Raw genomic sequence first — 22,691 nt, forward strand, 5'->3', positions numbered from 1 at the left:
ATGCCACAAAAGACTCGTAACAGAAAGAGCCAGACCATTTTGATTCCTTGAGTTTTACTATCACCTCCCCTTCACTACATGAGTTAGACAACATCTCTAGTCCTTTGAACAGGAGTGGAAAGTACCGGTAAAAAAGAAACTACTGGAACAAAATGATTTCAAAGCCTCAGAAGCAATGTTGAGAATCTGAAATGACTTTAGACTATGATAAGGACTAGACAACACCATCCTTCAAAAACAGCTCCTTCATGGGGCATTTCTCCCATAGGACAGCAAAAGTGCCATTTACAAAAATATCTCTCCTGAATTCATAACCAAAGTAAAATAATTACACCACCTACTAGAGTCTCTCTCACACAAAAAAGCATTTTTAAATACCCTCAAATTAAATACAGCAGCATGTTTTAAAAATTACATTCCTCTAAAAAAGAATAATGGGGAGATGGGACACTAGTGCTCCTACACTAGTGCTCCTACAGGCTTTTGGTGTAACTAATATTACAGTGCAACCCTAGACATATTTACTTGTAATAAAGCCCCACTGTGTTCAATGGGCCTTACTTCCTAGCAAGTGTGTGCAGGACTAAAGCTTGGGTCCCCAAGTAAACCACCCATCTCTCCCTCCGTGGAAGTGGACACAGTAGAATAGGCTATGAGTCCCCCTTGGGCCAGGAGAACAGCAACTCAGTGTATTGCATTCCTTTGCAATCCTCCTTGCAGAGTCAGCAATTTTAACCGTTCAGCTGGAGGAGTTGCAAAGTATGTTTTCTGTTCCTCCGAGTACTTCTCCTTCACTTCAGTAATGTCCCGATAGCTCCAGTCCCACCAGTGGAAATTGTACTTCTCCAGAAGTTCTATTCTCTTTTCCTCTGTTGTCACACAATCCACAGGAGTTTTCTGCAGCAAGGAAGGCACCTCAACACCCGGAAAAAGCAGGAGAGCCCGGATAGCAAACCAGCCTCCGTAACATGGGTGGATGCAGACGCCATAGATCTTCTGGAGAAAGAAAAAAGGCTGAGTGAATTAAAAGGCCTGCCAATCTTTACATCTCACAGGGAAAAAGGAAAGAAATTGTAATAGACATATATAACCAAAAGATTTAAGAAAGCTTCTCTTCAAGATGTAAGGTTGGCACCTAGCAGGATGTGAGTAGTTCAGCAGTGTAAGTTATATAGCAAGAGGTAACGAGATAAGAACACATGGAAGAAGTGGAAGGGAAGTACATGGAAGGATGTATTTGTTTTGTTTGGACTGTATGAGTTTATGTAGTTGGTATTATGTATTATGTATTTAGTTTATGTATTAGTGGAGAATGTGTAACAGAAAAGCAAATAAATAAAATAATGAGAGATGTGAGGTTGACATCACTTAATAGGATTTGGGCTGGTTCCATTCCTGCTATACCTCAGGCTCTTGTGATCATGGAGGCACAACCTTCAGGCAGGCTGGAAATAGTTTAGAAGGGAATTTGAAGTGGTTTGAGAGAAACACATATTCCTGTGGTACACAGACACATTTTCCCCGCACCCTGGAAAACGGCTTCGACTGGCTGGCTAAACCAGGTGAGGGTAGCTGGTAGGACTCAAATCCCTGGTGAGTTAAGGACTTCCCTTGCATGCAAAGACAGACTCCAGCAGATTGAGTGGATGAGACCAATAGTGGGGCCAATGGTCAAGAAGGCAGTTTCTGCATGTACTGTAGAGGGAAGTGAGGGGAGGGTGGGGCTTGTCAACCTGAAAAGGTAGTTCATCTAGGAGAAAGAAAACTCTGGTCCTAAACCTCTGCTGCCTTGTGGGATACCTTCTGGACAAGAAAAGACTAAAGAGTAAACCCTACACAAATCCAGAGTGGAGTCTCCAAGGCGCTTCTGGAAACTCCTGCAGCCAAGCTGGTGCCAAATGTATTGCTCTGCTTTCTTTTGGACCACATGAGCAGGGCTGAGAGGGAGGTCTTGTTGTCTGGGCAGCCCAGGATCTCCATATACACTGCCCAGGCTTGTGCCCCAGGGAAGTCACTTTGGTGCTGCTAATGCAAGCAGTTTGACTTCACCCCCAGAGGCACACTCCATTGTTTCCCAAGATAGATGGATGCCAACAACATCCAATGGGGTTTGCAGGTTTTTGAAATAATGTCAAAAAGAGTAAGCATAGAATCATAGAACTGTAGAGTTGGAAGGGGCCCTGAGGGTCATCTGGTTCAACCCCTTGCAATGCAGGAATCTCAACTAAAGCATCCATGACAGATGACCATCCAGTGTGTGTGTGTGTGTGTGTGTGTGTGTGTGTAACAAAGCATCTAAGAGCAATCCCATACTTGTCTATTCAGAAGTCCCATTGAGCTCATAAGATTTAAGCCTTAGTTTCCATTCTAGGCACCTGACTGCATAGCCAGTTAGATAAGGAAACAAAGAGTGACTTGTTAACTTACAGCCTACCCAGCCCTACACATGTTTACTTGGAAGGCAGCCCACTGAAGGAACTGTTTTGTTGACTTTCTGTACAAAAAGCATGTGCTTTACCATCAAACTACAGCCCTTCCAAAATGTTTTGCTACAGTGCTTTATAATACTAGAAAGGGGATTGTATCCTTGGTAGGAAATACTTTAGGATGGAAAACTTGTGGCCCTCCAGATGTCATTCAACTCCAATTCCAGCCAGCCTGAGCCATCATAGCCGATGGGCAGGAGTTACTGGTTGCAGACTGGCAATATCTAAAGGGCCATAGGTTCCTCAGCCCTGCTTTAGGGTATCTCACTAATTATTGCAGACAACTGCCACTGCCACTGAAATGCCAGGGAATAATTTACTACTCAAAGTAGGCCCCCCTGAAATTAATGGACCTGAATTAGTAATGTACGTTCATTTTAGTGGATCTACTCTGAAAATAGCTAACATTGGGCAGCCTACCTAAAATTACTTTTAAAAGCAACTTTTTAAAAACGCAGCTATGAAGCTTAAATATGTGGGAGAACGTTTTCAAACCGTGAAGGAAACATTTGCTGAAATCTCAAACCTTAGCAAAACATGACACACTAATGGCTGCCTTCCTTCAACCAATGCTAGAGAAGACTCTTCTTATGTCTTCTGCCACCCAAGTCCTTGACAAAGTATAATGAAAATAATAATATGAACACTATAAAGTAAAACAAACCCCTTAATTTCATTATTTATCTAAGAGAAGAATGTGCATTTTATTGATGGAAAACATGGATCTGTATTGGGTCAATGCAAGGAGAGGGTGCGTTCCTGATCATCGTACATCACAGACAGAGAGAAAGAAGTCACCCAATAAAACATTTAGAAAACACACCAAATCGTCTGAAACAGAAAGTCACAGTTTATCAACAGCTCTCCAAGAAACAAACACCCCTCTGCTGCTGCTTCTGCTCCAATTTAAATCTCACCTTCTCTCCCCAGGGATCTTGTTGCACATCTTTCCTCTGGTAGTAGTAAGCAGCACCAGCTATATGTGCAGCTGTCTGGGCCAGGAACCTGGGCTTCCGGCTGGGCAGCATCTCATAGTCATACATGATGTCTACCTGCTGGTCAGCAAGACTCTGGAAAGAGGAGTTTTTATTAGATCAAACTCACATTTGAAGATGATTGGCTACAGGTAATATGGGATGATGTAGCAAGTCAGTCTACATTCCCCAGCCTCACTCTGTCCCCTGCTCCAAGCTGGGCCTCTAGTCTTGTTGAACGAGCAATGCGACCTCTTGATAAAGGAGCTGCAGCCTCGTGTATTATGAAACTCTGAGGCATGTGTCACTTTGCTGACCTTGGGATTTCCTGCATTAGAAAATCTGTCCTATATTGGGAATTATTTCTCAGGATTTCCAGAATTATTCCACTCAGTTCCATTAAGGAGTTCACAAATCTTCTCACATACAGGTGTAGCATGACCGCCCATGTAGTCTACAAACAGCTCTTAACCCAAAAGCAAATTCTTCTAGTTTCCTGGGCTTCTCACAATGGCTTCTTTTTAAAAGTCTCCATACATAAAATGAAATTGCTGATAAAGATTTGAATTAATATTCAAAGTGGCAGAACAAGAAAAACCACTCTGGTAGATGCAAGTGTTTCCTCAATGACCTTCAAGCCTTTACAACATTTATTCAAATACAGTCATACCTCATGTTACGTCCGCTTCAGGTTGCATATTTTTGTCTTGCATCCCATGGCAAACCGGAAGTACCAGAATGGGTTACTTCCAGGTTTCGCCGCTTGCGCATGCACAGAAGTGCTGAATTGCGCTTTGCACCTGCACAGACGTGGCGCTTTGAGTTGTGGGCTTTTCATGTTATGGACGGGCCTCCGGAATGGATCCTGTCCATAACACGAGGTACCACTGTATAGTGAAGCTGTACTCCAGGTGACTGCAGGGGCGGTGAAATGGAGAAAACAAAGCTAGATCGTCTCATGCTAGAGACACAGAAGCCATCACTGGCTTTGTGCATAGCCATGCCACTACTCGATAGCGTTTCCTGGGCCCAGGTGCAAGGATGTTATCACAATGAATGGTTTGCACACCTGTCCCCTTATAATGCCCCTGCAATGTCACCACTCAGCATTTTTATTCTGCAGACAGGGAACTGAAGCCATACAAAGGGAAACCATGTCACATGACACAAAGCCACCATCGTAACAATGGTACATCATTTACTGCTTGCTTATTTTGAAAAAAATTGCCCCAGGGAAAGTTAGCTCAGTTAGACCAGTGTGAGGTGGGATTATTGCAATATAATAAAGCAAGTTCTCAGTGACCCCTTTACCCACAAAACATTTTTTCCAAACAATACTTGCTAGGACTGAAACTTATTTTGCAAGTTATTTCCAATATTGGTTACCAAAAACCATTCTACACATCACACAGAAGGAGGTGGCAACGGTAGAATTCTGGATTGAATTGCTTCAGATTGCAGGAGGGTGGGTGTGTCAAGTTTTGGAATGCTTGTATAAGTAGAAAGCTCCCAGGATACAGGGCTTTGGTTTGTTGTTTCATTTTTTATACGGTGCAGCGTTAAATATGCAATCTATAATGGTACTGTACAAAAGTCTACCATCTCTTTCAGCGTAACGTGTGGAATGGCTTTTAGCCACTGTGTCCCCCAATCCCAGTTAAAAATATAAGCAGTAGCTTCTACCCCCTCTCCGCACTCCATCCCCAAAACACAATATGGAATATACTCTATTGTTTGGTTAAAAAGGAACAAGGATAACCACCCAAATATTTTGTCTTTTCCCAAGGTATAGGGAACTGGCAGTACATTTCTAGACATGCCTACTTAGAAGTAAGCCCCAATGAGTTCAATGGGGCCGACTTTAGGAAAGTTTATATAGCTACTCTCTCCATGACTCTGTATGCATCAAAATCTCTTACCTCCCTAAGCAATGTGAGGTGATGAGAAATGCACTGGTCCAGAGGGTCACAAATCTTTTTCAGCGGCCCATTCCTCAAGAAAGGTTTGAAGGCTTTGTCAAACATAGCAGGAGTGCTGAGCACCACGAATGCCAGAGTGTCATCCAAGTACGGCAAGTGAAAAGCTGGAGAAAGGACTGCATTGTACCACCCTACCTTCAGAACAGAGAAAATAAATTACGGTTAGCCTGGATTCTGGAAACTGATGGGAGAACACTCTGAGCAATGTATGTTTTAAAATACAGCTTTTAGAAGCAAACCAACCAACCAACCTCCCAACCTGGAACTCTGTGAGTCTTTCAAGGAAACTCAACATCAACACATACAAAGCAACACAAATTACTAATAGTTGCATAATTGTGCTTCCACTGCGTTTCTCAAGGTTTCAGATTTTCAAAGGATTGAGAACTTATTGTTTTTCCAAAGGCTGGGGGATGCAAGAAGCAGGTAATTCAACCTTAAATCTGTGGTTGCAAAGGAAGAATAATGAGCACACTTTAGAGTGTCCTTCCAATTTTTCCTTTTCTATTTGGCATGGCAGCTTTACCTGCCTGGCAGCTAATGTGATAAGATTTCATGTGATACCAATGGGCAAGGCTTGGGCCTACTGTTACTTACAAAACCAATAAAATATAATTATTATAAAATAAAATGGAGACTTCAGCTAAATTCTGATTTCTACCATCCATCAAATTGCTGTAGAGAAATTAAGACTGCAATAACTGAGCTCAATTAATTTAGAGTTCACAGTCCAACCTCTGACACAGGCAAAAATCACACAGCATCACTGCTCCTTATGACGTCACAAGGGTTGTGAGCAGCAGCAAACAAGAAGCCTAGGGCCTGCAGTTTAACCATGTGATTCATGCCCAAAGATCAGCAACTAGAAGGCAGAACAAGCAGCAGGGGTCATGAGCAGCAGGAGACCACAAAAAGGGTTTTGGAAGTACTACCTGGAAATAAGTAAGAGCAAAATGAATGATAGAGCTTGTAGTTGCCTAGATGCAGTGGTGGGATGGATGAGAAAAATAAGCTGAGCTTGAATCCTGGCAAGATGGGAGGCACTGTGAGGAAGTTGTTCCCGGGTCTAACAAATCGGTCAATTGCCAGGCCTGGACAGGGCTGCACTCCCTTCTGAAGGAGAAGGTATGCAGGCTGGGGGGGGGGGGGGAGAGTGTGCTTCTGAATCCAGCTTTGTCACTGAAGGTCCAGGTAGCCTGAGTGGCATGAAGTTCCTTTAATTAACTGTGCCTGGTTCAACAGCTATTACCATTTCTCTACTGGGAGAGCTTGACCATGGTAGTTCAGGTATTGGTGACTTCACGATTAGATTACTGCAATGCATGCTATGTGGGGCTTCCCCTGTGCATGTCCCAGAAACTCCAGTTGGTGTAGAATGCTGCAGCATGGTTGCCCACAAGAGTGAGCACCTGTCAGCATAAAACACTGCAGCCCAGAGATTTGCACTGATTGCCAATTTGTTACTAGGCCAAGTTCAAGGTGTTACTATTGGTATATAAAGTCCTTAACAGCTGGAGACTGGTTTATTTGCAGAATCATTTTACCCCATTTGTGCCCACCTGACCATTTCCGGGCAGGCATCTTCACTGTACTCTTTTTGGCATCCACTTAAAGCATTTTTCTTTAGGCAAGCCTATCCAGATAGGTAGGTATTGATGCATTTAATCTTTTCTCTTAATATTAATTATCTTTAACTGTTTTTGTTAACGTTTAATGTTAACATTTCTTGTAAGCTGCTTAAGCTGTTTAGAGTTTTTACTGCAAGCAGCATATAAATGTTGCTAAAAAGTAAACAAACAAATACTTAGAACTGAGGGATCAACACAACTCTTGATCTTGATCTTTGACACTTGAGATATAGGTTTCAGAAGCTACCCTATTCCTGTGGTTGTAATCTGTTTTCAGTATTTTTAATGTTTAATTTTAAATAGTTGTAACCCACCCTGGGACCTGCTGGTGAAGGGTGGGTAATAAATTTAATAACACCAGCAACAACTAACTGTTCAGGTGGCAATTTTATACATGACAGCCTACAGGATCAGGTCAATTGCCCATTTAGGCCAACATCCTGTTCTCATAGAGGCCAACCAGATGCTTGTTGGAAGCCAGCAAGCAGGATTCAAGCACAACAGCACTCTCCCCTCCTGTGGTTTCCAGCAACTGATATTCAGAAGCATTAGCCTACTGCCTCCAAGTGCATTTCACCATAAACCTGCTCTGATTATGTCTAAAGAATGATGTCAACACCCAAAGTATGGGTGGCCCCAAGTCCTTCCTACATCTGTCATAGACCTTTCTCTACAGTCCCTCTCCCTAACCATTTTTCACCTTTCACTCAGCTAGCGTCACTTCCAATAGTTGATGGTGTAGCTGGTTGACTAACTGAACCCAAAGAGACCCGTTCATGGTTCCTCATCATCTTGGATAAAAGTGATGTGCTGCAGGGTTCTGTCCTGGGCCCACTGTCATTTAACATCTTTATAAACAACTTGGATGAAGGAATTGAGGGGATGCTTATCAAATTGGCAGATAACACCAAACCGGGAGGGATAGCCAATGCCACAGAAGACCGAATCAGGATTCAAGATGACCTTAACAGAACTGGGACAAAACTAACAAAATGAATTGCAATAGGGACAAATGTAAGGCTCTACACTTAAGCAGGAAGAACCAGCTGCACAAATATATAATAGGGGGCACCGGACTTGTCAGCAGTACATGTGAAAAGGATCTAGGGGTCTTAGTAGACCACAAGCTTAACATCAGTCAACAGTGTGATGCAGCAGCAAAAAAAGCTAATGCTGTTCTAGGCTGCATCAACAGGATTATAGCGTCCTGATCAAGAGAAGAGAGATGCAGATGATCAAGGGTCTGGAAATCAAGCCTTATGAGGAACAGTGTCCTGGCAGGTGTTGAACCTACACCTCCTGTTTCCCATCACACTGTGCTGTCCAGTGAGTTTATTAGCATTTGCGCCTCCTATGAGAACACACTGTCATAATGATGGATTTAATTTCTTCTCTAGAGCCTCTAGGCCTTATTAATTAGCAAGCCAAATGCAGATTTGTTTTATAGCCTCTAGCATTGATTGCCTCTTTGGCAAATCACAATGTACTCATTTCAGTCATGTGACTTCTCTGTCTCATGCAACAGTTATGTTTGAGGACAGCTGGCACTGAGTACCATTAAACCACAGAAAACCAGGAATACGTTTTTGTAGGAATGTCAGGATTTGATGGGCCTGAAAGAGAAATTTGCTTTTTTCTTCTACCTCTACCTTGATTAATATTTAACTCACAGGTAGGACATGCCTCAACTTCACACTAGTTGAATCTATTCAATGTCAATCTTTAACTTCCTAGACAACAGAACTTGACATTCATCTTTATAACCAGCTACTGTTGGACACATTCCCAGTTATACCCCACATTCTACATTATTGTGCTTTATTCCTTCTCTGTATCTAATCTCATTTGTATCTACTCTGATATATTACGTACCTGGATTTCAGAAATACAATTATTCTTTAAACTTAGGGGTAAATATAAAATGGTATCCTGGAATGCATCCCACAGGGCAGTAAAATAAATGGAACACTTCTGGAAACAATGGGTAAAAAAATGATTTGGCACATAACCAGAGAAACAGGGTTTTTTCATAAAAAGATCTGCTAGTGTACCAGATGGTGCCTGATGTCTGAGATTGTTAATGGCTTGCAGCCTATAATGTTCGCTCACAAACAACACTAACAAGCTTACTTGTAGCCTTTCAGATGTCCATGTTGTAAATATAACAGATTATGCAATAAAAATGAAAATTGCAGCCCACATATTTATTTTAAGAACATTCCACACATTATTTAAAAATGCATATTTAAATAGTAGAACGTCATATGGCACCAAAAAATGGTAGCAGCCACACACGAAAAAGTGATACAGTACTATACAAGGAGCAGCAACTACAATGCAACAGCGAAGCAATATGACCAGAATGGCAGAATCACGAACCAAAGTAGGCGCAATGAACCACATGAATCCGTATGGAGCTACAGCATAGCACCTATATTCATTCTGGATCCACAGGGGTCAGTGTTAACACTTATGCAACGCCGCTCTGCCCTACCAGCATGCCAACCATATGTTTGAATAAGCACATGCAATTAAGAAACCGATGATTTCCCCCTCCTCGCTTCGACTCGCTTTCCCTAACTGCACCCCATACCTTAAGCGGATGGATTTCAAAGCCCAGCTTCTCCAAGTGATCTCGTATCCTTTTTTCCAGCTCAACCACGCGTAGCTCCATTATAGCATAAGCGCGGAGCACTGTGGGAAGTGTAGTTTTCCATGAGGTAAGGCGGACCCACACCACGCGCCCGACACGAGAGCCGAGTCCTCCCTCCCTCCAGCTGGCAGAGCGTTTCGCTGCCGCGGCGACGGGCCACGCGCCTCTCCCAATAAGGAACAGGGACACTTTTTCCCAACACCCCCCGCTTTGGGTCGCGAGGAGCCTTTCGGGAAATGCAGTCCCGGTTACTTCCCCCCTCACAGTAGCCGCTGGGCCTTACGGACTTTCCTCTCCAGAAACCTCCGCGGCGGAGCGGAAGGCGGAACCCGCCTCGGGGTTTTTAGCGGTTTCCGACGTGCGTGTTCGAATACTTTGCCTTAGGAGAGGGGGGTCTGGCTGCGGGTCCAGGCAAGGCCGGCGCGCCTTTTCGCCCCCGGCCCTCGATTCCTTTGGCCTCCGTTTGGTCGGCGCCCTGCAGTCGGCGCAGCCAGGAGCGCTAGTGAGTGGGGCCCGGCTTGGGTGTCCTCATAGCGGGGAGGCTGACGTGGTTCCTGAGCCAGCCCTCCAGACTGGAGCCACCACCGGCCGTGGCTGGGTTGAGGCGGGCAGGGTGTTGTGGGACCGGCCGAGGGAGCCCCTCTCGCCCAGCGCTCGAGAACGTGTCCTGGACACCAGGAAGCGGCCTCCCAGGAGGGGGGCTGCTCTTGGCCGCAGTCTCTAAGGTCGGGGGTGGGAAGAGGGTTGCTCTTGTAAAAAGAGGGCGCCTCCGCTTCCATTTCCCCTCTACAGAGGAACTGCTTGGTTATCTCTGCCCCTAGAGAGCCGTGGTCTATCGTTGAAAGAGTTTATGGGCCTCCAGAGCGTTGTGCTTTGGAGCCGTGCTCTTTACTGATGGCGCAGATGCTGCACAGTAGTTAAATGGTGCTTGTGAAACTGTCCCAGAGATGTTGGGTGTCTGATGCTGCATTCCCACAAGAGGCATTTTTGTGTGTGATGTGAAGGAAACTTGTTAGGCAGTCTTTCTGCAAAAGTGTCTGAATTTCCAAGTCTGTACCTTCCCCACCCCCCCTCCTTTGCTATGATGAGATTCAGCGTTGCTCACGGGAGAAAAATAAACCATCTCCTGCTGCTTTTGCAGGCGCTCTTCTCTCCTGCTGGGATTTCTTTCTAGCCAAGGACTCTTCCCAGGTTACAGCTGGGCAGCCAGTGTGAGTTGTTAAAACATCTTTTTGCTAACAGCATGGATTGGGACACACAACTCAGCTCTCTCTTGACTGCAGCAGACAGCAACATGGCAAAAATTAAGGCAAGTTTTGTTTGGAGCAACATACTGGTTGAAGACAAGTGTCTAGTGTATATGAACAGGGGGTGTGTATGCTGCTAAATATTTAAAAGGTGATCAAACCAAATTTCTGTTCTGTAAGGGGAAAATGTGTTCATGATAGTTTCAAAGAACTAGTCTTTAATAAAATCTGAGTGTTTTGCTGCTGATTTTTAAAGGTGGCTATTAATTATTATAGAGTTCCTTCAGGAGTGACTTGGTAGATGAATGTGGTAAAAGACATAAATGACTAGTAGAGCCAGTAGTTCAGTGTTTTAATTAATTGAATAGGGCAACAGTGTGGCCTTCTTTTGCACAAGGTGTTAAATTCAGATTGACAGAATCTTGAGAGTAACAGATCACTGTTGTACAGACTACAAAATGATTAACCTATCATTTCTCCTCTAGTTTAACTGTGCCATCTTCTTTTAAACTTTTTCCTTTGACATTGAGCCCTTATAAATATACTGTAGGCTGAACTTCTTAAGCTTTGCCCAGGTTGTGGCAGGGCTTGGAGCATGTAAGCCAAAACTGATTGCCATACTCCACTCATTCTTGGGTTTTTGTTTTCGTTAAAGTGGGCTGCTATGCAATGTGATGTAATTATTTCAATTGGTCAGAGCCATCAGTCACACTGAAATTGCAGGCTAGAAGGGGGAAAACCTTTACTAGATGGGTTTGCACTTTCTGGACATGGTGTTGTCCTGATGATGATGGTGGTGATGATAGCCTAAAGTGCCTTTTACCAGCTTAAGCTAGTATGCTAACTCTGCCCTCTTGCTAGAAGATACACTTAATCACTCTTTTATATATTGGTGGCCTTGAAATTCGGTTATTTTAAGGCTCTGTGTGGGGCTACCCATGAAAGTGGTTCAGAAACTTTAACTGGTGCAGAATTCTACTCCCCAAATTGTAATTCATGTGATACCTATATTGGCTGCCAGTGCAGTTCTGGGCCGAGTTCAGTACACAAATTTTAATCTACAACTGTCTAGAAGCCTCTTTCCCCATGAACTTTACTGATTTAAAGATTAATTTTAAAGTGTACCAGTGAAGCCGTGCTTCAAATTCTATCATGCAGGGAGGCTAGATGAGAAAAGCAGGGTTTTTCTGAGCTTTGGAGCTAATTTCTAAGAGCTGTTCATTTGACTCTGTTCCATGACATTCTGGATACAGGTAAAACCATTTTTGTGGGTTTTTATTAATTTTGTTCTGCTTTTAGAAATCACCCTTACTACATGGGTTTTTGCTGTTAAACTGTTTAGTTCTGGGCTTGTATTGCTATTGTAGTTTTGCTATTTTTAGCCTGTGATTTAAAGATACCTTGACTATTTTATACACCAGTTTGGGTATGGCAGCTAAAAAGCAGCTTTGAAATCTTAAAAATAAAGGTATGGGAATGCTTCTTTGATCTTTGGCCAAGTTAGCAAATGACAGTTACTGTCATTGCCTGGAAAATGTGGCATTAAGACATTGTGCAGATTTACTTTGCACTGTGTATTTTACTGTCATATGTCCATTGAAGGCACTATAATGATGAATGAGAACATTTTGTCTTGCCAGTTCCTCTCCAAGTGTTTATGCAGTAGTTTCTAACTTAAATTTCATGTAGCATCCCTTGGTGGAAGCAATGTGCATTCATACACTCAAATGTTAATCTTTCCACTGTTTATTCAAAACAGTGTTATAACTTTCTGTGCCATCTTCTGTTTTTGTTCCAGCAACGTCTGAACACTGCCAGCATCTCTTCCAAAGGTAAGAATGATTGGCCTGCATTGTATAATTCCAAAGCACCTTTTGCAGAAAGAAACATCTCTTTAATACTTTGAATTTCTGAAGTTTTGAGATTAGAGAGCTCTTTACTGATTCTAGTGTATATAAATCCTGGGAGCAAGCAGTGAGAGAAGGCAATTGCCTTCATGTATTGCTTATAAGCACCTTTGTTGTTGTTCAGTTGTTCAGTCGTGTCCGACTCTTCGTGACCCCATGGACCAGAGCATGCCAGGCACACCTATCCTTCACTGCCTCTCACAGTTTGGCCAAACTCATGTTAGTAGCTTCGAGAACACTGTCCAGCCATCTCATCCTCTGTCGTTCCCTTCTCCTTGTGCCCTCCATCTTTCCCAACATCAGGGTCGTTTCTAGGGAGTCTTCTCTTCTCATGAGGTGGCCAAAGTACTGGACCCTCAACTTCAGGATCTGTCCTTCTAGTGAGCACTCAGGGCTGATTTCTTTAAGAATGGATAGGTTTGATCATCTTGCAGTCCATGGGACTCTCAAGAGTCTCCTCCAGCACCATAATTTAAAAGCATCAATTCTTCGGCGATCAGCCTTCTTTATGGTCCAGCTCTCACTTCCGTACATTACTACTGGGAAAACCATAGCTTTAACTATACGGACCTTTGTCGGCAAGGTGATGTCTTTGCTTTTTAAGATGCTGTCTAGGTTTGTCATTGCTTTTCTCCCAAGAAGCAGGCGTCTTCTAATTTCGTGACTGCTGTCACCATCTGCAGTGATCATGGAACCCAAGAAAGTGAAATCTTTCACTGCCTCCATTTCTTCCCCTTCTATTTGCCAGGAGGTGATGGGACCAGTGGCCATGATCTTAGTTTTTTATGTATAAACACCTAGAGGCATCTAACTAACTGGCTGCTCCCGCAAACTGAATGAAAGGCTAGATGGAGCTGGGTCTGGTCCAGCAAGGTGATTCTTTGAACCTACACATCCACCCCCACCTCTGTTTTCTCCCTTTTCCAACTCTGGCTTTGCTTTTAAAAAATGATAGTAAACTCACTTCTACAGGTAAACCACTGGTTGCTATTTATAAAAGCGCCTAATATGCATGAGTGAAGCAGGAAAGTATAACAAATTCCTGCCGAAATCACTGGGAGGTAGTATAAAAGGGAAAAAGTTAAAAGCCTACAATAATTAACTTATGAGTAGGGAGAGGGTTGGAATCCAATATACTCCCAAGAGAATATTTTAATTTCTTAAAAGTAAGAGAAAGAGGTAGCAAGCTGAATACTTAAATGGAAAGAATTCCATACCAGGGGCTATATTTCCAAGAGCACACATGGACAAGAAATAGCACAGCGGAGTATGCTGAATGGTGCAATTGAGGTGATTTAGAGAGGAAGCAATGTAGGTAGATACTTTTGACAGTTTCCATACTAGGTGGACCAGTCAGATTTGTTCCTTTCCATCCCAACAGCTGATCTCTTGCTAGACAGAATAAATACTGAGAGTGCTGTTCTGACTGAGCCACAGACTGGACCATCACCCCTGCATTTCACATGTGGAGCTCACTCATGCTGTAGAATGGCTGCTGAGGAGCTTTCTGCCATCAGCAAGCAATTGCATTCCCAAGCCCAGGTAAGTGATTCTGCAAAGCTGCGCAAGCTACTATGCTACGGTATGGTGTGGAGAAAAGCTTCGTTAATACATCTGGGTACACACACCAGCAAAACCACATGCACATGAGAAGATAGTGCCATACAGTAGATAGTTGAACTTAAAGCAGACAGATCTGGATTGTAAATTGCTGTTTGGCCGTAAAACTCACTGTGTGACCTTGGCCAGCCATTGTGCCTCAATTTAGTCTGAATCACAGGTTTGTTGTGAAGTTAGAATAGTGGGGAATTCAATGAATTCCAACCTCTGCTCCTTGGAGGAAATGTGAGTTTTAAATCATATAACAAGAAATAATACACATTAGCAAAAGCGCGCCTCATGTTAAGAACGGTTTTGGCTTAAGAAGGGACCTCCAGAACGAATTAAGTTCATAACCGGAGGTACCACTGTATTGTGTTCCAGCCTAAGGTTTTGAGGGCTCCTTGCTTCAATGGTATTTGCTGTTCCCATGACTCTGGTCCTTTCTTCCGCTTAGGTCATAGAGTCCCTCACCCAGGCAGTACATCGGCTAAAACAGGAGAAGGAACTGCAGCAGCAAAGCATCAGCCACCTAGAGGGTATGAGAGATTTTTCCAGTTTGGCATTGCCTCTCCAAGACTGCCCTTTCTCCCATGACTGTTTGATTTGTTGAAACATGTTTCACCTCTAAAACTAAAAGAGCACAAGTTTTATTTATTTTACTTAAAACGTGTATTTTTATATTTTTGCTTTTTGTATTAAAATGTTCAAAGCAGCTTACAATTACAGTTTGAGAAATATACAAGGTAAAAGCACAATATGGGAGAGAGCGTGCATGCACAGAAAATGCCTCAGTTCAGGAGGTTTCAAACATCAACAACTCCCAAAAGTGTCATCTTTAGAAGCTGATGGGATGGAGCAGGGTGGACATAAAAAAGTTTCCCATAGCTGGTGTAACTGCAGAGAGGGTTTGTGCTGCAGTCCAGCCTAACATAATTCATCACTGAGACATGAAGGAGAGCCCCTCCAGCAGATTTTAGTGAGTGATAATAATTAGCATCCATGGTATTCTGATGGGGACAAACCTCTCTTGAATGTGGTTAACAGACTGCCATGCACCAACGGTGAATGGGCATCAGTGTCACAGTATCTCCACAACAGCCAAGGGGAATACTGTTGGCTAATTTCGTCCTGTCCTACTTCATGTTGCAGAGGAGGTGGATCGACTGCAGCACAGTTCTCACAGCGGCTTAGACTCAGTGCTGGGAGTCAGGATGGAAGGGCTGAAGACTGAGTTCCGTAGCCTTCGGCAGCAAGTGTTTCAGCAGTCAGATGGTGACTGTACTCCTGATCCTTTTTCCAACCCTGGCATCATGCAAGATATGAGGGAGAGGTCAGCAATTGAGCTATCTAGTGAAAGTAACACTGCTTTATGTACAGGGATGTTTGAAATGAGTGGGATAGTGTGGTGATGGACAAAGAACAGTACTTTTCCAAGTGTCAACTGCAGATCATTATTTGCTGGAAGAAAGTTTGCATGTCATTTGCAATTTGAGAATGTCTTCAAAGACTTGAATGAACTGTGGCCTCTGCCAAGTTTTCTTGAATGGGGTTGCTGCTGTGCTGGGAAGAATTAACAGTTGCTGTTCTAATAACCACTTGCTTGTAGTGAATTGTGTTATCTGAGTGGATCCCTATAGTTTAGCAATATATTTTTCACTGATTTCTAGCCTATAGAAAGCCAACAATGCAAGCATGCTTGAGCTCTATCTTACCATTTCTCTGGGAATCAGAATGGTATGGGGCCAGTTCCATAAATTTCAAAACTGTTAATGTTTTAAAACAGCTGAATTTGGAATGGACTTTGCAGTAAATCCAGAAAAGTGTTCCCTGTTGTCTTAATTCTGTTCCTGATTTCCTTCTTACTCTAGTAAGAAAATCTTGTGGCAAGAATATAAGTGCATCAGAAGAGAGATGGAACATCTAAAGCACAAACTAGGCAAGTACTACTTGATGCTCCTGCTCCCCTGGGCTCTGTACTGTAATAACTATTGGGATAAAGGCTATGTACCCTGTGGGCCTCATTGGGAAGAGAGAAATATGTACAGAATTGAGAAAATGACATGGATTATTGCACCCTTTAGATCAACAAGAGGATGATCTGTTCCACCAAGTGTCTGCAACTGATGAGATAAAGAAGACTCAAAGAAGATACTGTCAGGTATGTTGTTAGGAAGGTTCCCTGCTGCTACCCATTCACTTTGTGTTAGTAGTCCTAGACCCAGCATGGAACATGAAGGGGGATGCAGTACCTATCCCAGATATCTAAAATATATTAAACAGACAAGACAGAGATGACTGAAAGATTAGAACAAGATTACACTATACCTACAAGCTAGATGACATTAGCACAGGGGTGAGGAACCTTTTCTTACTGTATCTGGCACCTCCTCGTAGGTCAACAACCTACCCGTCATTTACATGACATGTTACATGATTGACAGGTGAGTGTCCTACCCACTTGCGAAAATCCTTGTGTCCAGGAAGAAATGAAGAAAGGGCCATTTTGCAAGCAGAGGCCTTTTCCCGCATGCACTCTGCCTTGGCTTGTGAAAACTCTCTTCCTTTCTTTCAATGCTCACAAAAAGCACCTTCCTTTTGGCTTGCCTTGACTGTGGTGCCTGCTCATACAGCCAACATGAGAAGGAGTTAACCTTTGCTTATCAGCTGAGAAGTAAAGGGCTGCAAGTACCTGTTTGCGCAGCCAAGGCAGAATTGAACCCTGCCCACCTGACGATCAGCTGATGCCACTTGGATTTGTCAGCAGATTGACTGATGGGCATGGTTTGTGGAAAATAGCCTGGTTGGCCAAGATTTGCCCCACCCGCTGCTCTAGCAAATATTCAGTTCAAGAAGTAGTCATTCACCTTGGATGCCACTTGTTTAAATACTCTTCCTTCCCTAATGATGGTTTCTTAAGCTATGGAAAGATTCCTGAACTGTAGCCACCACCATCAGTCTTGATGTATGTCCTGCCTTTCCGGCTTTCACATTAAAATAGAGTGTGGGCTTAGAGCAAACAAACCACTATTGGGAAGTAATGATTTAACATTGGCTTCAAATTGTGAGGTTTTATTTGGAGACAAACCTGAAGTGCTGGTTTGAATGCAAAATGATTTCATTGTTTGTTTTGTTCATGGAGGGAGGAGTGAAGTGGGAAGGTTACAGCTGTATACACAGATGCTTAGCTTGTGCACAGCCTAATTCACTTAAACATAGTTGATGACTTAGTGCTGCTTGAAAACATTGTGGAAACTTGTGGGCACCTCTTAAGGCCATTATACCACTGTGCTTTGCTTCCCTAGCCTGGAAAAACCAGTGCAGTGGTATTCAGAATATGGTCACATGTGTTTGCCAGTCTGCTTGTCTGTGGGTATATGCTAATCTCTGCAGAAGAATACATGAGTGGGAAACTATGGATATACTTAAAAACTTTAAAAAAGTAAATACTCAAAACACTCTTAATTCTCTGCTTATGTTTTTTTTTTTTGGGGGGGGGGGTTCTTTTAAAAACAAAATGAACCCTAAAAGCCTAGGTTAAAACCATAGTTATATGTCTTCTTATTCCCAGATGCTGGAAGATCTGACGGACAGTCATAAAGCTCAGTCTAAGGATTTGGACAAAGCTAGGAATGAGACCCAGAGCACTCAGAAGGAACTTAGTCATGTCAAGTAGGGAAACACATGTTATGCTGTATGTGCTTCACTTGATAGCTGCCGGTGGTTCGATGCAGGATTGAGACGTGCATGGTTGCTAAATTATTACCACTGTTTCTCTCATTCAAAAATGGTGTTGTAGATGGTTGCTAGTAGACAATGGTCCACCAGAGGGCTTCCTATTCATAGCATTAGCCTCCAAAAAGGCAATGATGAGACAGGAATCTTTGAAGGTGCTGCATAAGGCTAGCAGTTTCTTTCTTCCCAGACCAGACATGCCCAATCTGGGGCCTTCCAGAGGTTTTGGACTAATTCCTGACCAGACAGGATGGTACCAGGTTGAGGAAGGCTGCCCTAGTCACCCAATGGTTTGGATGTTTCCAAACCTTCTCCCTACAGCTACTTGACACCCCAGCCCTGGCCCAAACAACTTCTGTGTAGGGTCAGTTCTTCATGAGCAATGTGAAATGAGACTGCTGGGGAAAAGAGAAAGGGAAGCGTTCCTTCTGTTAACTTTACATTGAGATCAATCCTGATTTGGGGTGATTCACCCATCCCACATTGCTCAAGAGGGCTCCTGACCTCCCAGACTGACTTTTCAGGGAGCCCAGGTGGCTGGAGAAGGCAGGAAACTTTCCTTCTGTGAACTTCCTTAAGTTAACTTGGGAATGAGCCCAGTGAATTTGATGATACAGTTGGTGCAGTTTAGAGAGGGGTTTCTATCAAGAGAGCTCACAGACATGCCACTTCAAACATCAGCTATCTCTGTCTACTACTTCCTGTTTCTGTCCCCTTTAATTGAGATTAAGTATTTGCTTTTTTGCCTTGCTGCATTTTATAGCTTTTGCCTTGAATTGTAAGAACCTAAGAGCCCTGCTGGTTCAGACTAGAGGACTGACTGGTCCAGCATTCTGTTTTTGCAGTGATCAACCAGTAGGGATGGACAAAGATGTCAATTTCAGTTTCCTGTTTTTCCAGACTTAAGTTCATTTCTACATCAGTTTTCATCTCTCCCCCCCCTCAAAAAAAACCCTCATGAAAATTAATCAGTGTGTTAGTGTGATTTTATTTATTAAGTAATATGTACATTTTATATGGAATGTTGCATAATATACACATTTTTGCATGTTATTTTCCCTAACATATGCATTTGTATGCACACTTTACCTTAGCATGTGCATTTTTGTACATATTACTGGCCTGGGGAACTGCATTGCAAAAATCGGAGAAGCACAAATTGGGAAAGATGGTTGGATTTCAGTTCTCGTATTTTTTTGGAAAATGTGAATTAGATAAGGTTGCCTTTGAATGCAAAGTGAATTGAATTTCTTCACCAACCTTATCAATTAGATGGATATGGGAAAACAACAAGTATAGGACAAGAGTTCAATAGCACTTTTGTGCATGTGATCTGGGACTGGAGGTAGTACATAGCCATCATTGCTTAGTAGCCATTGATAATCTTCTCATCCATGAACTGCAGTGTGCTTGGATCTTATAAGAGGGGATGTACTGAGTGGCACAGTACATGTCCATTTCCTAGCATTCATCTCTTGGGAATGAAGGAACATTCTCCAGCAATTTTCACCCAGGTTCACAGAGTCACATAGTGGTTTGAATTCAGAGGATCAAACTCTTCTCTCTAGTTCCTCTTATTCCCCTGTGTTCCTCCCAAACCCATGAATGATTCTAAGTAAGCAACACCGGAGAAGCCATTGAATCTATCATTGAAATAAACTCAGCTTCTCTGTCACTGAAGTCAGTCATGGCTTGCTTTTCATTAGCTCATCAAGCATTTCCATTTTAACTGAAGGCTTGATTATTTCACTGCCTACGGATACTTTCAAACATTAAGTGAATCGCACAGAGCTGTTACGAGCTTGCTTGACTGTGTCGTTCAGATTTATGAGGTGCAAGAGGGCCTCATCTCTTATAAATATGTTTCTTCCATCTGCACTAATAATTTCTGTGGGCTTTTGAATTTGTTTTAATCAGAACTACAGTTACTGACCTAAAAGAACAGGTGAAAGGTCTGCACTTGGAGGATGAATTCTACGCTCATCCACTAAGAGACAAAAACCCCCATCTAAGTAAGTACTTGTTCTTAGAACACCCGACACTGAGAGCATCTCTGGTTAGGAAAATGGGTGCACATGGGAAGTGTGGCACAAGGGCTCATTTTACTGCAAGTTTGTGTACTGGACAGCTGCTGCACATCTATTTGTCAGTCTTGTTGCAAAATAAGCACCCAGATACATGAAAGAGTATTTGCTTTTTGCTGTGGCTATATTAACTTTGTGAAGGCAAATATAACGTCGTGTAAAATTGCCCTCATTGTACCAGTGTTGCTTCAGCACAACCCATTAGTCTCTCATCTTCAGCTGTGAAATATTCTGCTCCTGTAAAAAAATATACATGGTCAAAGAAGCAGTTCGCTTTTCTCAGTTTTACTAATTTTGGGAGGGATTCAGTGTCACATTATGTCAGCTTACCAGGTGGAATGATTCCCTCTCCTTCCCCCATGCCCTGGCCTAGGGCTTCTCCCAACACCGCTGAAACCAATTTCAGGAGTGCTGGGGAAAAGATAAGCCCCCCTGCACAGGCTTCCACTGACAGGACTTGTAAGGTGAATCCTGCCCTATGTATGCATGACACTTTCCACAGATAGACCCAGGTGCCAGCCATATTTTAAATGGAAATAATAAAGCTCTTAATTACAAAAAAGTATACTTGCATTGCATACATGGTCTTGTCTTGAATCGTTGGGACTTTGGACAGTAAGGGCAAGCTCAATTATTTACTAAGTTGTAAACATTGCTTTGAGACAAAGCTCAGAATTTTAAGTGAGCTGCTAGTCTCCCTAATCTGCCTTGAACTTTGTCCTCTAGGGAAAAAAAGAGTTTTGCTGCATGATGCTACCTTGTCATCCCTTCTCAGTGACGATTCAGCCTCTGAGTTCAGTCTCACAGATGTCAGCTCAGATGAACTCTTTAGTGAACCAGAGATTGCACAACTTGCTGGTGAGCCTGGGTGTAACTGCCGCACTCTGAAATATTTACTGAAACCATTACCTAGTGATTGCTCTGGGGCTGTGAGGTTTATCTCTACAAGTTTTTATTTTGAATTGCAGCATTGCAAGAATACCCTGGGGGACGCAGGTGGTGCTGTGGGTTAAACCACAGAGCCTAGGGCTTGCCAATCAGAAGATCAGCGGTTCGAATCCCCGCGACGGTGTGAGCTCCCATTGCTCAGTCCATGCTCCTGCCAACCTAGCAGCTCGAAAGCACGCAGTGCAAGTAGATAAATAGGTACCGCTCTGGTGGGAAGGTAAACGGTGTTTCCGTGTGCTGCTCTGGTTTGCCAGAAGCGGCTTAGTCATGCTGGCCACATGACCCGGAAGCTGTACGCCAGCTCCCTTGGCCAGTTAAGTGAGATGAGCACCGCAACCCCAGAGTCGTCCGCGACTGGACCTAACGGTCAGGGGTCCCTTTACCCTTTAAGAGTACCCTGGAAGAGGAACAGATTGATACTGAAAATACTAATTGCTGTGTTTACTTTTCTTCTGTTTCTGAAATATCAAAGCCCATATTGTACCACATAGAGGAACCCTCAGTTTTGAGAATGAAGAGATTAACATTCTCGTCGGGGGAATTCTTACCCTATTTCATTAAGATGCTTAAGCTTCTTGTGCACAGATTCTCTTTAAACCTCTTTGCATTTTGCTTTTTCTCTACCCTAATCCTAGTGACTCAATCTTTCTGAAGGAAGCTGCTACATTTCTTCTTTGTTCTGTTCTGGTGCCCTCAAAGTGTTTTCAAGGATGTTTACTAGAGCTGTTTCCCTCTGTAGAGTCTTCTTTTGCCAGAAGATTTTGCACATCCAAGCTCATGCCTAGGGGATAAGCCAAATAATCCCTTGGGTTTTGTAAAGGGAAACCAATCACTCCATAGTTGGGTGCTTGAAGGCTCTTCTGAAGCTCTTGACAAATGGGTTTGACACTACTTGTAATAAATGCGAAAGGACAGCTTATAGATATACTCACTGCTGGCTCAACGGTGATGCTTGTGGATGATTGCATACAAGACTTAACATCTGTACATGTGTTGGTCCTGGAAGACAACACTTTGTTTATTAAAATTTTAACGTATGGAAAAAGAAAAATATCCTGCTGCATAGTAGCTCAGAAAAGTGGTCTACCAGTTTTCTTTCAATCTTTTCATTTTTTTAAACTTCCCCTCTTTTTGAAAGCACTTCTTTCTAGCTTATTAATTCTATATTGTTGAATTGCAAAATGTTATAACAACAACAACCACAAAATAGTCAGCTAATTACTTTGTATTGTACTTGTAGATGACAAGATTTCTATACCAGGCTTGAAGCTGGAAAAGAACACCCCTGGAGGGGCAGCTGGTGGCACGCTGGATGCAGAAGACCTCAGCAGTGAGCTGACTGACACTCCTCCTGAGCTCAACTCGAGTGACCTTTAAAACTTCACCTAAGGATTGCCTCATTCTTTCTAATGAGAAAACAAATTAAAGAGCAGAGAAACATATGTACTGTT

At 43.0% G+C, this 22,691-nt stretch overlaps 2 protein-coding genes across 6 annotated transcripts; one reads left to right on the forward strand and one right to left on the reverse strand.

The window, feature by feature from the left end:
* Positions 1-481: 481 nt before the first annotated feature.
* MMACHC (metabolism of cobalamin associated C) lies at positions 482-9,805 on the reverse strand. The gene is made up of 4 exons (XM_033152282.1): positions 9,661-9,805; positions 5,380-5,574; positions 3,404-3,556; positions 482-996 (listed from the first exon to the last, which is right to left on the reverse strand). Exons 1-4 carry the CDS (start codon positions 9,739-9,741, stop codon positions 685-687), a joined length of 741 nt encoding a protein of 246 aa, XP_033008173.1. The 5' UTR covers positions 9,742-9,805; the 3' UTR covers positions 482-684.
* Positions 6,257-22,691, forward strand: LOC117048455. Of its 5 annotated transcripts, none has more exons than XM_033152279.1 (12): positions 6,257-6,381; positions 10,862-11,029; positions 12,766-12,799; positions 14,256-14,416; positions 14,931-15,012; positions 15,626-15,806; positions 16,345-16,412; positions 16,558-16,634; positions 18,045-18,145; positions 20,126-20,220; positions 21,019-21,150; positions 22,481-22,691. In XM_033152279.1, exons 2-12 carry the CDS (start codon positions 10,964-10,966, stop codon positions 22,615-22,617), a joined length of 1,134 nt encoding a protein of 377 aa, XP_033008170.1. In that variant the 5' UTR covers positions 6,257-6,381; positions 10,862-10,963; the 3' UTR covers positions 22,618-22,691. The 5 variants fall into 5 exon arrangements, with proteins under 5 accessions (XP_033008170.1, XP_033008172.1, XP_033008168.1 ...); XM_033152277.1 differs by lacking the exon at positions 6,257-6,381 and adding an exon at positions 9,959-10,078; XM_033152278.1 differs by lacking the exon at positions 6,257-6,381 and adding an exon at positions 10,127-10,222.

This window comes from Lacerta agilis, chromosome 6 (genome assembly GCF_009819535.1).
Source record: "Lacerta agilis isolate rLacAgi1 chromosome 6, rLacAgi1.pri, whole genome shotgun sequence".
NCBI classification, from domain to species: domain Eukaryota; kingdom Metazoa; phylum Chordata; class Lepidosauria; order Squamata; family Lacertidae; genus Lacerta; species Lacerta agilis.

What these genes read in the sequence shown, in the direction of transcription:
- LOC117048455 (XM_033152279.1), top strand. Translation starts at nt 10,964, where the DNA reads ATGGATTGGGACACACAACTCAGCTCTCTCTTGACTGCAGCAGACAGC. An exon ending in ATGCAAGATATGAGGGAGAG is followed by an intron (nt 15,807 to 16,344) that starts GTCAGCAATTGA and finishes TTCTTACTCTAG; the next exon opens with TAAGAAAATCTTGTGGCAAG. An exon ending in AGAGATTGCACAACTTGCTG is followed by an intron (nt 21,151 to 22,480) that starts GTGAGCCTGGGT and finishes TTGTACTTGTAG; the next exon opens with ATGACAAGATTTCTATACCA.
- MMACHC (XM_033152282.1), bottom strand. Translation starts at nt 9,741, where the DNA reads ATGGAGCTACGCGTGGTTGAGCTGGAAAAAAGGATACGAGATCACTTG. An exon ending in ACCTCACATTGCTTAGGGAG is followed by an intron (nt 3,557 to 5,379) that starts GTAAGAGATTTT and finishes TCCTCTTTCCAG; the next exon opens with AGTCTTGCTGACCAGCAGGT. An exon ending in AAGATCCCTGGGGAGAGAAG is followed by an intron (nt 997 to 3,403) that starts GTGAGATTTAAA and finishes TTCTTTCTCCAG; the next exon opens with AAGATCTATGGCGTCTGCAT.